At 34.1% G+C, this 14,627-nt stretch overlaps 1 protein-coding gene across 1 annotated transcript; it reads left to right on the top strand.

The window, feature by feature from the left end:
* The first annotated feature begins 11,741 nt into the window (after nt 1–11,741).
* LOC112295711 (GPI mannosyltransferase 1) lies at nt 11,742–14,155 on the top strand. Its single transcript, XM_024547616.3, has 4 exons — nt 11,742–12,528; nt 12,738–12,920; nt 13,039–13,523; nt 13,787–14,155. Exons 1-4 carry the CDS (start codon nt 12,237–12,239, stop codon nt 14,102–14,104), a joined length of 1,278 nt encoding a protein of 425 aa, XP_024403384.1. The 5' UTR covers nt 11,742–12,236; the 3' UTR covers nt 14,105–14,155.
* Nucleotides 14,156–14,627: the final 472 nt, after the last annotated feature.

The raw sequence follows: 14,627 nt of genomic DNA, 5'->3' as shown, positions 1-14,627 counted from the left end.
ATCCATACATATTTATAATAATTTATCTTTTTTATATTAATAAGAAAAAAATTTGTATTAGAAATTTTATACTGATGAAAATATGTTGATGAAAATTTGACCAAATCATCTTGACTTTGCAAGACATATATCTTAATTTGCAAGGCAAGTTTTTTATATGTGCGCTATATAGTTAGCATGTTTTGTAAGCTATCAACATGTGGATAACTCGTTGACCAAGTTTCTAACCTATCAATTAATTATAAATATATATAAAATAAAAAAGCATCTATGAAGCTTCTAGGAAGCTTTTCTAAAAGATATTATTAAAGAAATTTACTTTTATCTACTTTTACTTATTTTTATTTATTTTTACTTATTTTATTTAATCATATAGGTATTTATTAGTATATCTATTTATGTTCGTAATATTACCCCCCCTTCTATAAGCAAGTTCCATGAGGAGTGGTCTTCATATGTTGAAGAAATCTAAGATGTGGCAAATTATATTTTTTTACATACTTTGATCTTTCTTCCCTTCAAAGATAGTTGATATGTCCTCTCAGCCATAGATAGTGTTTTATACTAGGCAAGAAGACTACCCTATTATTTGGTCATTGTTTAGGCCTTCATAACTTCTTTTAAATAAAATATTTGGAACATTATCAAGAGTTGTTCCTACTTCTAATGAAAATTTCAAATATTGAGAGTCTCTTCTAAGGTTGTAATACCAAACAAATTATATCTTGCCATTTATTCGAAGAGGGACATGTTTGTCTTGAAGGTTGTGACAATTGCAATGTCTCATTTGGTAAGTCCGCAAATAAAAGCTTTTAAGTTGAATCTGCTAATTATTAGTTTTCCATCTCTTTAGTGTCACAAATACATAGAAGCTACAAAGAAAGATAGAAGGTAGAGTATTATCTTCTTTTCATCTTGTTTCTTTTATGGCAAATATTTGTTATTTTTTATCTTGGTTTTGATAGATATTGTCAATGAAAAGCTGCAACTCTCTTTGCTGCCTTTGGAAGATTCTTTGTTGGCTCACATGTGCATTTACTAATATCTTATCTATGAAAATGAACAAGATTTTTTAACCTATTTCAATGCTGTCTAGAATCTAAGACCTCAAATTCTTGATTTTTTTCGACTTCTATAAGAAGAGGTGGTATTTGTCTTCTTCTTAACATATTCACTGTCTTATATGGCTTAAGAAGAAACATGTGAAATACATGGTGGATCTTCATAGACTCCGGTATATATAACTAATAAGTAACAAGATTGACTTGTTCATTCTTGTCCAATCATCTTGATGATAGTTGATGATACACTTCAAGTACTACTCCAAAACTTGATTTATTGATTTTGTTTGCCCATTAGTTTGAGGATGAAAAGCCAAAGAGAGTTTTATATCTACCTTTTAATTTCTTAAAAAGGATTTCCTAAAATCTTGATATAAATTGAATCTCTCTATTTGATATAATATCTTTAGGCAATCTATGATAGCTATAGATATTATTAAGAAAAAGTTTATTTTATTATTTTATTATTTTTTTATTTTTTTATTCTTTTTACTTGTGATAGTTTTTGTACATGGTATAAAATATGCCATTTTAGTAAAACAATCTACTACCATGAATATTGAATCATACAAAATCGAGACTTGAAGATTTGTGATAAAATCCATAGAAACGGAAGACCATAGTTGTTCTAGAATAGATAATGGTTGAAGAAGTCCATAAGATCAATGGCAAGGAGTTTTGGATCTTGAACAAATATAACATAATTATATAAAGTCTTTGACTGCCTTTTGCATTTGAGACTACCAAAAATCTCTTGATATTAGCTCCAAAGTCTTATTGTATTCAAAAAGTTGGATTGTTAGAAAGTCATGACAAGTTTGAAGAATATGTGATTGTAATTGATCTTTTTGAAATATATAATTGTCTTTTAAAATAGTAAAGGTTGTTTTTCAACTCTAATGTGGAAGTATCATGAGACTTAAAAGAATTATTCTTGATATCATAGAAAAAAAGATCAAAAGATACACTTGATTGAATTTGCTTAAGAAATGTTGAATCAACAATCAATGTTGATTTTATTGCTTCAAGGTGAAAATGTTTTGCGTTCAAGATAATTGTTCTTTGTTGATGAAAAGATGCATCTCTTTTTTTTAATCCAAGATAAGAATATTTAGAAATATTGTTCAACAAACCTTATTGTTTTTTTGGTCAATAACTAATCTTGTAATCAAATCTTGATAAAGACATGCTTCAATGTACTTCGCAATAATTTAAAATACATGCCGATATCAAATACTTGAGGTTCTTGTAATCTATATATATGATGACTATACTTAAAGTATCTTCTAGATAATGATTCCATTCTTGGAATGAATTTATAATTATAATAAATTATTTTTTTTAGATCTCATAATTAATGTCCACTGCCAAAAAAAAATTAGAATAAAAAACTATTGAAAAGAATTTGTTATCTGCTCACATTTGTGATAATACTACACCTAAGGCAAACTCTAATGCATCTACTTCCATGAAAAATACCTTAGAAAAGTCAACATGATATAAAATTGGTAGAAAAATAAATTCTTTTTTTAAAGCATCAAACAATGCTTCAACTTCTTTACTCTACTCAAGTTTTTCTATATAAGTTAAACCTGTAAATAGAACTATAATATGAAAATAATTCTTGATGAAAATCCAATAATAATTGGCAAAGCCCAAAAAACATAAAAAATTTCAAACTATTTTTGGAATCTTCCAATCTATAATAGTGTGGACCTTCTTTGAATCTATCATTTGCCCTTCATAGGAAATGATATAACCTAAGAAATTAACTTGAGTAGTGTAGAATACACACTTTTCTAAATTTGCATGTAATCTTGTATCTCTAAATTTTTTAACATGAAACAAATATAAACTTCATGCTCTTTTATATTCTTAGACTTGATTAAAATATCATTTAAATAAAAAACAATAAAATCATTAAAAAACTCATGAAAGACATTATTCATTAGATATTGAAAAACAGCTCATACATTTGTGAGTCTAAAATGCATGAAATTATATTTAAAATGTCCATACCTCATTTAAAATGAAATTTTCTATTCATCTCCTTTCTTAATACATAATATATTATATGTTCTTAATAGATCTATTTTTATATAGACCTTGGTTTAATTTAGTTGATTAAAAAGTCCTAAAATCAAAGGTAGAGGATATCTATTCTTGATGGTGATCTTATTGAATACTTGATAGTTGATACACATCTGCAGAGATCCATCTTTTTTCTTTACAAATAAGATAGGAGCCCTAGCTAGAGATTTAGAATGACATATAAAATTTTCAACCAAGTTTTCATCAATGTACTCTTTAAATATAATTAATTCATTTTGTAATAGTCTATAGATTGATCCAAATGGTGGTTGAGTTTTTTGATGAAGATCAAGGGAACAATTATAAGGATGATGCTTTAGAAGAATATATATATATATATATATATATATATTTTAAATATCTTAAAAAATCTAAATACTAGCTAAGAATACTACTTGATGTCTTTCCACCACATAAAATAGGCATAGCATATATAGCAAAAGATGACCCTTCTATTGTGGCATGCATGAAAGCTCATATAAAGACTTAGATGTATTAGACTTATGTATTTCTATATGACTAATAAGATTTTGGATTAAACTACTAAAAAAATTATGGTTACAAAAAATTTAATCTATCTAAGGATTATATTTTTCCAATCTGGATAATCTTAAAATAATTGGATTAGATAGAAATCTTATTACATAAAATATTACTATACTATTATGAGCTTTAATTACTACATCTAAAAGAACAATCTCATGCATAACATCTCTAAAAGATAACAATCTACGATCTTTGACTTCTATATGTACGGATTTAATTTTATTGACTAATGATATTTCTTATTTTTTGAAATAATCTTTGTCTATAAAATAGACTAAGACTCTTAAATCTAACAAAGCTAAGATAAGCTTTGTGATGTTTTTTCCCTAAATAAATTTCTATTGTAAAATAAGATAAAAAGTTTGACAAGAAAATATGACCTTTACTTAAAGTTATGTAAGATTTCAGTTGCACAATTTCTATTGTAATTAGAAAAATTTCTTATTTAGACACATTGTCTTCTTTAGCAATTATGCTTTTTAATTTGTGGTTGCATTTTTTTTTGGATAATGTTGAACAATGTATTTAGCTTCTCTAAAATATAAGCATAAACTCTCTTGATGCCGTCGAGTCTTTTCTTACTTCATGAAGGATTTGAAACATACTATATCAATTTGCATTGGTTTTGGCCTTGAAAACTTGAAGGCTGTTGTAATTATTTGACTTGTTCTTCTCTAACCAAGCCTTTGTTCTTGACATCTTTCAAATAATTCATTGTCGCTTGTAATGGCTTGAGCAATAAATATTTTTAAAGATTTTGCTTTTGACATTGTTTATAATAAATCTTTGATATTATCCTTCAACCTATATTAAAATTGATTGATAAAGACATTGACATTCTAATCCATGTCATAAGCAAAATTTTGGAATTCAACAATATATATGATGGTTGACTATGATCTTTATTGTAAAGATAAGAGCTTAATCTCTACTACTCTTTTCTCCTCACTTTTTCTAAGTGTAGTAGTAAACACTTTTAGGAGTTATTTAAAATCATAAAGGAGTCACAAATCTTTTCTCATTAAAGGTGAAAATTAAAAGAGTGCATTTTGTGATAAAAATGCGCTTATAAATCTAACTTGAGTAAATCCATCAAAATTTTGAAAGGGATGCAAACTTACATTGAACTTGACTTGTTGTAGAAATCCTCAAAGTTTTGATCTTATTCCATCAAACTTCTCAAGCATGGTGAAACTTGTCTCCATCATACTTTTAGAACAAAGTTTTCCAAATTTGATTGTGAGGTTAATCTACTTGCTTCTTTTAACTACATAATTTTTTGACACAGATTTTAAACTTCTTCGATAGGCATAGGCATAGTACCTCTATTATTCACATTAAAAATACATAAAATTTCTATTTTTAGAATATTAATAAGCTCTTAAAGATTTAAAATAGTTACAAATTTATTCTCACTTTTGTTGAGAGTAGCATCCATAATCTTTCCTTCTATAGATAATTCAAATAAATTCAAATAGTTAAATTAGAGGAAGGCAATGTCTACAATATCTAATACCAAATGAAAATTTCCATAAAGAGTGGTAATCTACTCTCTTTATAAAAAATATCAATATTAATATATATATATATATATATATATATATATATATATATATATATTTTAAAAAATTGGATAGTTTGTAACCTTTAAAACACAACAATAGAAGTAAAATAATCTACTCATTTTTAAAATAAGACAAAAATAATAAGTTAGCAGTCTTGTCAAACTATGAAGGACATGAATCTCAGAAAAAGAAATCCTTAGTATACTCTTGTATCACTAAAAAGAAGTAAAAAGTCATTCAAAGATGATACACTATTGAACTAGAATGGTTATTGCCAAAAACAAAGAAACGAAAAAGTCTTGAAACAAGACTTAGCACTAAAAAGGTATTAACAAGAGTGAAGAAAGCTTCACTCTTACCTCCATATGTACTTTTATTTAAGAGCTATGTAGAAATGTTCTCTAGTACCTCTAAAACATGTTGACTTAGTAAGATATGTATCTTAACTTGCAAGACAAGTTTTCTATATGTGTGCCATATTGTTAGCTTGTTTCACAAGCTATTAACACATGATTAACTTGTTGATCAAGTTTCTAACCTACCAATCAATTATAAATACATATAAAGAAAAAAAAAACATCTATGAAGCTTTTAGAAAGCTTCTCTAAAAGGTATTATGAAAAAAACTTACTTTTATCTATTTTTACTTATTTCTACCTAATCATATAAGTATTTACTAGTGTATCTATGTATATCCTTGATAATAGAAGCCTTTTTTTTTAAATCAAGTATAGATATTTTGAATATAATTCATACTATTTGAAGCCACAAATATACCAATTATTTTTTAATATTTTAATAATTATTGATTTTTAAAAGTTTTATAATGCTTTTATTGTTTATTATCTAGATAGTATTTTAATCTATTCTAAAAATATAGAAGAATGTACACAAAATTTGTGAAGGCTTGTAATTGCCTAAGTATTTTTATATAGACCTTGTCACCTTAGACAATTGCAGGAGATTAATGAAGGTGGCAACCCTCTCCCTTTAGTGGTCTTGTTAACTAATTAGCAGATAGAGTCAAGGAGATGTAGAGGCATTTAAGGATAGAGCTCGTAGAAAAAAAATTCAAAATCTACATCTTGTACTGGCATTACCTTATAGAACCAAAGATCTCTTCATCATGGACAACTTCACCAAGAAAGAATTATTGCTTTATATTCACTTTAGTGATCTACAATATTATGTCAATTCTTATAGTGATTTCAATAAACAATTTCAAGCACATATTCATAGTCTTTGAGGATTAATACTTGGACCTTGAGTAAAGCCCAACTAACTAACAACTACTGCAAATAGTGCTTGCCACAACCAAACTGTGTGGAAGAATCTCAAGAATCTCAAGCATTGAATATTTCATTGACAACTTTAGAACTATCCAATTTTTGATACATTATTTGTTTGTGAATCTCATTCTATTTTTTTGTTTATTGCAGTAAGCATTAATAATATGTTCATCAACAATAATTCTTGTTCATTATCCATTGTCTTATAAGTGATAGTTACTATTCTTCTAACATGTCAAAGGTGGAATTTAAGTAATTGAGTAGAACAACAATGTAGTAGAAAATCCACTTTTTTCTAGTATAGAAAACTCAATCATATTAAAAAGTGTAAACATGAGATGGGTTTAGTGATTCAATATCTAAATGTGGATTTAATAGTAAACTATTTAATAGTTACATGTATATCTATAAGAACTAAACTATTTGTTTATATATATATATATATATATGTATATATATATATAAGGTTTGTACTCGAAGTTGATAATGTTAATGATTCAAGAAGTCAATAAGAAATTAATACAAAGCTTTTCACCAACAAGTGGATTATACTATAGTTATAAATACACATAATGAGTAAAAGGTGTAGTGCAGTAAAAATTGGTGATAAACATCCAATACAAGGTGTAGTTTTCAAATTTTCTTTGAGGAGCTTTGCCTCTAAAGGCTCTTGCAATTCCTTGATCTTGCTTGGTGATTGATTAATAGGATCACCAAATGGAAGGGCTATTGCCCATTATAACCTCCCTTGCAATTGTATCAGGTGGCAAGCTCCACATTAAAACATCTAGCTAATTATAAGCTTTCACGTTTTTTTAGGTGTGCATATAACAATATGAGGTGTTTATATAGCAACTTACGATATACTTGTAGCTTGAGCCATTATTGGATGTCTATGAATAGAAATATATATATATATATATATATATATATAATTTAAATTATATTATTTTACAAAAATTAATTCATATATTTTGAAATTATAAATTAGCATGAAAAGTTTTTTTAAAACATGACTTTTTTCTAGTGCCACACTTTACGCTATATAAAAGCTAATGCTTTATTCTAATTTTAGAAATTATTGTCTATTATATCTTGAGTTTTGGATGTTTTGATAATTTTTTTATTTATGAACTATTTAATTCTTACTTTCAATACAGATACATCAAATTTTGTGTGTGTATATATATATATATATTCAAGATTTGGTTCAAAATTGTATGCTGTATTCATTATTTTAGTTCCAAACAAATATAGATGTGTGAACCATTTGATACAACGAACCAATCAAGATTTCACAAACTGTTATGAAACTAAGAACTTTTACAGATGTGTGTAAGGACAATAAAGAAAACCTAATATCACACAATTTTTTCAGTTAACAAACAAATATGATTCATTTTTCCATCAACTTTCAAATGGATATAGAAGCTGTTGTTTTATTTTATTATACTTGTTTCCTTATTCTTAATGCTTGGTTTTCAGTACCAACATTTGATATCAACCTTCAGATATCTCCAACTCGTGAAGAGATAGATAGAGGAAACAATTGAACAAGGAAGAATATCCACAACATTGCAGAGATGGATGGAAATCAAAATGGGAATAAGGAATATGGGTTTCCCGGGCAGCTAATGTGTTGATTAGGGTTTCACGGGAAGGTGACGTTCTGGTTAGGGATTCACGGTGAGAATTCCTCTGCATTGTGAGTCTCTATTTGTAGGCTAGCTTTTGGCTTGTGCAATAGGGGTTCTTTTGTATCGAGCACAAATATAGCGCATGGGTGTTAACAATTGCTATTCTGGCGTCTCGAGGTCACTGGATGCATATACGAGTGCCCGGAGAGCGTGAATTCTGATGCTACTTCTCCATCTCGTTGGCTTCTATTCCTACGAAAGATCGGTTCAGGATGTCGCCTCGAACAATCGGTTGAGAGACCCGTTTCCCTTTTGGTTGATCGAGGATTTTCGATGATGCGCACAAGTATGAAGCGGCATAGACCGTACTTATTCAGCTCATTGTTTATGGGAAGGTGAAGAGATGGGAGTGCAGCAGTTTTTCAGTGCTCGAGGGGTGAAAGGGCAATCTGTGGACGCAGTCTTGAAGGAGGATCACAACTTTGGAATGAGGGCTTGGCCGACATGCCACAGTCTGTGTAAGTTTATTCTTCTAACAATGAAATTGAAAGACGACGAACCTGAGGGTTGTGGATTAGTAGCGGCAAGTGATGGCGATCAATTGTCAGGGACCGAGAATCGGGAACGAGGAAATTGTGGATACTACGAAGGCGGCTTGTTGTAGTATTTGGAGGAGCGTCGAGTTGGAAGGATGAGGTGGTTGCTTCAGGGTGGAGCGTACACACTGGTCATCCATGTCTGGCATGCGAGGTACTTCAGTTGACGGAAACTTGGCTTGATCAGGATCTTCCTGGAAGGTGATCATTTCGTTGATGTGTTCATGTTACGTTCTTTTCACGTTCGAAATAACGATGTAATTGTTGAAAAGTATATTCATTAAATTTGCGAAGCTAGCTGTTAGTGACAACTTTGTACTGCATAAGAATGTTGAGAAGTCGGAACTGGGATCAAAGTTGGAGTTTCGCAGGTGTGAGAGGGTAACGGTGTTGGAATCTTAAACCCCAAACCAAAGGATTTTCGTTACTCATTCAAACGAACGTGGTCGAGTTTTTAATTATAACTTTAAAAAATTTCATCATTGAATTGTTTTGTGAGAATGCGGTGTCGCTCATTGATCGCGAACGCTCGGTGGACTTTGCTGCCTAGAGTGAAGAGAATTTTTTTCTACCGGTCTGATGACTTAGCTGTTGATGCCATCCTTAACTGAAGTGAATTTAGAGAGCCTGTACACCAATACATCTAATCATGCTGCCATCTGTTGATCCCTAAATTGACTAGTTATTTCACCGAACATAATACATCCAAAAATTCATCACGGGAGAAGAGTGATGGATATTCTTATGGATGCAAGTTGCAGATGTTGAAGCAACTTTGGCATGTCTTTAGATTTTGTGTCGGAAGTTGTGATTAATCTTTTTCAGCTTTACGTGTTCATAGACTGAACGCTGTGATACTGATTGATGTGTATCATTGTAGTTTCATCTAAGTTTTAACCTGTACAAGATGGAGTTGATAGAGGTGGAAGTCGTGATTTATCTAGTTTCTACATTGTGTTTTGTCACATGACGTGGTATGTTGTAGTGGTCTAGTGTTTAACGTAGATTTGATTTACCTGACTCTTTCGTTGTGGTTTAGTTTCAGTACTTTATATTGTCGCACATTTAACACGGGTTGTATCCAGTTTGTAATGATTCGAAAATTTTCAACATCACAATTTTGTTTTGAATTTGGTGTGTACATGTAGGCCACGTGCAATGTCAAGATGTCCAACTTACATAGTGTTGTTTTTTTATCTAGAAAGATGAAATGGGACCGTGTTAAGTTCTTAACATACTCTGGTTTCAGTAGACTTAATTTTTGAGCAGCTTCTGACCCCAGCAATTCTGCTAGCATGCAGGCATTACAAGAGAATTGCGTGGGACCTGGTTCACTTTGGTCCCACTATGCGTCATCAAACAGTGCATATTTGAGATTTTTGTAAGACCTCCATTCATTTTCAGATGGTACATTTGGAATGGAAGCGTGGGGTCTTAGGATTCGCGCAGGTTGGAATCTTGTCTTTCAGCCATTTCTTCTCGCGGATGCCAACTCTGATAAGAATAAGACAGATGACGCAGACACTTGGGATTCAAACTCTGGACCCCTTGTATGTCTAGTTTGGTACGTGGAGGTACATTAGGAACGCATCCTTCGGGCAATCGAGACGCGTGGGATTGGTTAGGTATGATCTGGCCGGAAACTCTTCGAGAGCTTTTCAAAAGAATGGCTCAATGTCAGACTGCAGATGCATCTGCTGTCTTACATCTTATTTGATGACACAAGTGAAGATCCACAAGAGGAGCCGGGTGGTGCTAGTGAAATTCTATGTACCTGACTCTGATTCTAGAGCATGCTCATTAGAAGCAAGTAGCCCTCGGGAGAGTTTTTTGATCGTTATGTTAAAGCGGCAGATTTCAAAGCTGGGGCATTAATAGCGACAGTGGTCGAAATTTCCACAGTAGGCTCAAGTAAGCCTGTCAGTGACGCACTTGTTTCTCTCCCTCACAGGGAACTGACTGATCAGATTCTTTGAAGAGACGCAGGGGGTTTTCTTCCAATGAAACTACACAAAATGCAGAAAACCGAAAATGTCGCAAGGTTTTGAAGATCATAACTTCGAGCAGCAAATCCGTCGAATAAGCAAACTAAGAGGTAAGGTGAAGTTGAAGGAGTAGAACCACCGTCTCGAAACACTTCAGCAATCTCTTCAGGGTCTATATGTGAAGGTTGCGGCTTGCGAGTTTCATCTTGAATCACAAATTTCTGGCTTTGTCAGAAGGAAGTAAAGTTTAATCGGCATGATCACAAGAAGTTTTCTAATTTATTTGTGTGGAGATTACGTATGCAGGTTTTGTTGTTTTGATTCGTCTGTTCTTGGATTTTTGAGGACAGTTGAAGCAATTCAATGCAAATGCTTGTTTACCCATGACAGCTTTGTTCAAATATCTTTTAGAAGATAGCTTAATCAACGTCCGAATAACTTGCATTTAGCATCTCAATTCGATTTGCAGCCGGCTGCTGGACTTCATTATCCGACTGTATCGCCTGCTTCGGGTGCAATTTCGATGCCAACCTTTGGTTGCACTTGGCACTTGACTTTGGAGACAATCTTCAAAGATGCATACTCGATTTCTGTAGACGCCACATAACTTATAACTGCGTGAAGATTTAGCTTAAATGCACTGTAATATCTTGAATCCATGCAATGCAATGTATTTCAGTGAGCTTGCTCAATGTATGTCGAGTATGCTCAACAGAGAAGACCGAATGGCCCAATGATGTAGGTGTTGTCAACAATTATAAGAGGCTTTCATTATCAATCTTCCTCAACTACTTAACCCGGAAAGTAGTGTCGTGGTGCGTAGGCCTTGTGCGCATTAGACGATGGTGGGTGGGTACTACTCTCAACCGCCTCAACCTAATTAATTTCCATTATCTAAAGACATCAAGAGTTCCAGGAGAGTATGCTGCGTATTTCAGAGTTCTGTGGATTCCCAACTCAGCCTTAACGATTATAGAATTGGCAGATCAGATTCCATGAAGATGGTTCGATCTTTTGAAGCGGGATAATCAGTGATCTAGGGTTACTGTCCTGACCGTTCGTCGCATCTCCCCTTTTATCGTACACTACTTGCAATGCGGAAGTTTTGGTGAATATGATCAGGAATTGATAGTGCAACTAAGATTGCCACCCGAGCTATGTCCCTCGCGGCACAGTTATTCTAGCAATTGTTGAGGCAGTAATGACACACTTCTGAATGTCGCCGATTTTTCACAGATGCACCGAGACCCCAAGGAGGAAATTATTTGTAACACAGAAGTGAAGACTAACACGAGACGGCAATGCCTACGATAAATAGATCTGACACTAGTTATTATGATGTAATAAGAGCGAGTTGTTCCGCTTATGAGGTTTTTTTTCCCCGTCGTTCTAGATCGTCATCAGCTACGCATGAATTTCTAGCTTGCTCTTGGTGCATTTGAGAAGCGAGGGACGGAGCTCCGAGGATGGGGCGATTATGGGGGTGGGAAAGCGATAGTGCAGGACGAGCGCTAGTTTTTGCTGCGGCAATACTACGAGTGGGGTTGATCGTATATGGAGACTGGCAGGATGCACACATGGAGGTGCCCTACACCGACATTGATTACACAGTGTTTTCGGATGCCTCAAGGCTGATAGTAGAAGGGAAGTCGCCATTCGATCGCGACACATACCGCTACTCGCCGCTGTTGGCACTCATACTCGTTCCTAACATCGTGCTTCATCGATGCTGGGGCAAAGTGCTCTTCGCAGCCGCTGGTACGCTTTCATCTCATTCCTGTGCCTCAGTGTTGTGCTTGGTGTCTTTAATCAAATCAATTGAGGATGGGGGGCTGAAGATTGCGTGCTGATGAGCTAAGATGCGTTAATCATGTGAGATGTGGCAGGTTGGTAGGTTAAATTTGTGGGGAAACTATATGTATTCATGGCAGAGCTGAATGGTTATGGTGCTCTGCTGTGTGTTGCAGATCTGCTGGTGGGTATTCTGATTAGTCAAGTGCTCAGGCTGCGGGGCGTGGCTGACAATGTGCAAGTCGTCTGCGCCGCATTGTGGTTCTTTAACCCATTTACGTTTGCTGTGGCGACACGAGGGAACTGCGAGGCACTCGTTTGTGTCGTTATTCTATGGATTCTCAAATGCCTCATGACTGGTATGTTCAACTCCTGCAAGGCAGATTATTTGATCGATTTTATCAGATTTGGAGGGCATTGCGTAAAGCCTTCTGTTGATTTATTGGTAAGCCCTTGTTGCGGTGTTTTCGTTGTTAGGGCGGCTGGCTCAGGCCGCAATCTGGTTTGGAGTGGTGGTTCACTTCCGCATCTATCCAGTCATATACGCCCTTCCCATCATCTTCTTTCTTGATGAAGACTATCCTTCGGTGGCTGCCCGCATTTCAAAATACAAGCTGGATTCGGAAGGTTTAATGGGATGGTTGAACCCCGAGAGACTCACGTTTGGTCTTGTTTCTGGAGGAACGTTCTTTGCACTGACGGGAATCTGCTATTGCTTCTACGGCATGGAGTTTCTGCAAGAGGCTTTATTGTACCACTTCATGCGTACCGATCCGCGACATAATTTTTCCATATATTTCTATTATGTGTATCTCCATCATTCTCTCGGGTTTACACTGCTGGAACGTGTGTTGGCATTCGTTCCTCAAATGGGTGTTCAATCAGTAATTGCAAACTACTTTGCGAAGGATCTGCCTTTCTGCTTCTTCGCTCAAACAGTGGCTTTCGTCGCTTTCAACAAGGTCCAGGCCCAATCTTATTCCTCTAGTTGCTTGTTGAGATCAATCGTTTCTTTGAATTGCAGGATATTTTCATGATTTATCTAAGAATTTAGGAGTTTGGCTCGCCATGTATTGAAACATGCATTAGTCTATGGTTTCTGAATCTACTGTCATTTGGTTTTAGGATTTAACAAAATTTAATCGCATTCTCCTTGTCTCTCTGGAAACACCAGTGGCAATATTCGCGATCTTTACTAAATCTTTCTCCTTGGTGTCTCTTTCAGGTGATCACTGCACAGTATTTCGTGTGGTTCTTTTGCCTGCTCCCTGTCATCATTCCAGCCAGTAGATTGAGTTGGAAGAAAGGAGCTCTGTGTATGGGTGTTTGGACAGCTGCTCAGGTGCATTGGTTAGGCTGGGCTTACCTTTTAGAATTCAGAGGATATAATGTGTTTTTCCAGCTATGGACAGCAAGCCTTATATTCTTCGCTGCCACTGTGGGTATCCTTGGCGTTATTGTGCATCAGCACTCGCTTTGCCCTCTTTTCCAACAGGGCAAGCTTGTTCGGATTCGCCGGTTTCCCAATACCAAGTCTGATTGATAGTACTGTTTACTCGTGTGGACTAATTATGAGAATCTTTTCCAATTGCTACTCTTTGCTTAGTGATGCGCATTTTCAGCCTTGTTTTGAGGAGATTCGTCTCTAGCTTAGATTTGATAACCTGCAAACATTTTGAAAGCCATCCGCTTCAGGATCAACAGTCGGACCACTTGAATAGTTGAAGATATTAAAACCCGTCGCTTTCTCTAGGCGAACTGCAGGATGTCGGCTGTTTCAAATGACGTCATCTAACAGCAATTAAGGTATGTTGTTTGAGTACAGGACTTTACTATCCAGTTTGTGCGTCTTTTTGAAGCAAATTTTACAGAGCTGTCAGCAGCCTTCGGTTTGATGGAAGTAGACTTTAAGGTCAACTTATCGTTACCATATGTTTGGCTCTCTTTCCTCCAACTTAATTTTACTTCCTTTTACAGATCACATTACTGACAGCAAATTTATTCGCATACCAACTAATCACATTCCAGAAAGGTGGCGAGACCGCTGAATCACAGTTCTGCCGCAA

Source organism: Physcomitrium patens, chromosome 1, assembly GCF_059467195.1.
Source record: "Physcomitrium patens ecotype Gransden chromosome 1, ASM5946719v1, whole genome shotgun sequence".
Classification (NCBI taxonomy): Eukaryota; Viridiplantae; Streptophyta; class Bryopsida; order Funariales; family Funariaceae; genus Physcomitrium; species Physcomitrium patens.
This window is presented reverse-complemented; position numbering and strand designations above follow the sequence as displayed.

Excerpts from the sequence above, each read along its gene's own strand:
- LOC112295711 (XM_024547616.3), top strand. The coding sequence starts at position 12,237 with ATGGGGCGATTATGGGGGTGGGAAAGCGATAGTGCAGGACGAGCGCTA. Across the intron at positions 12,529-12,737 it reads AGTGCTCTTCGCAGCCGCTG|ATCTGCTGGTGGGTATTCTG; the intron begins GTACGCTTTCAT and ends TGTGTGTTGCAG. Across the intron at positions 13,524-13,786 it reads CTTTCGTCGCTTTCAACAAG|GTGATCACTGCACAGTATTT; the intron begins GTCCAGGCCCAA and ends TGTCTCTTTCAG.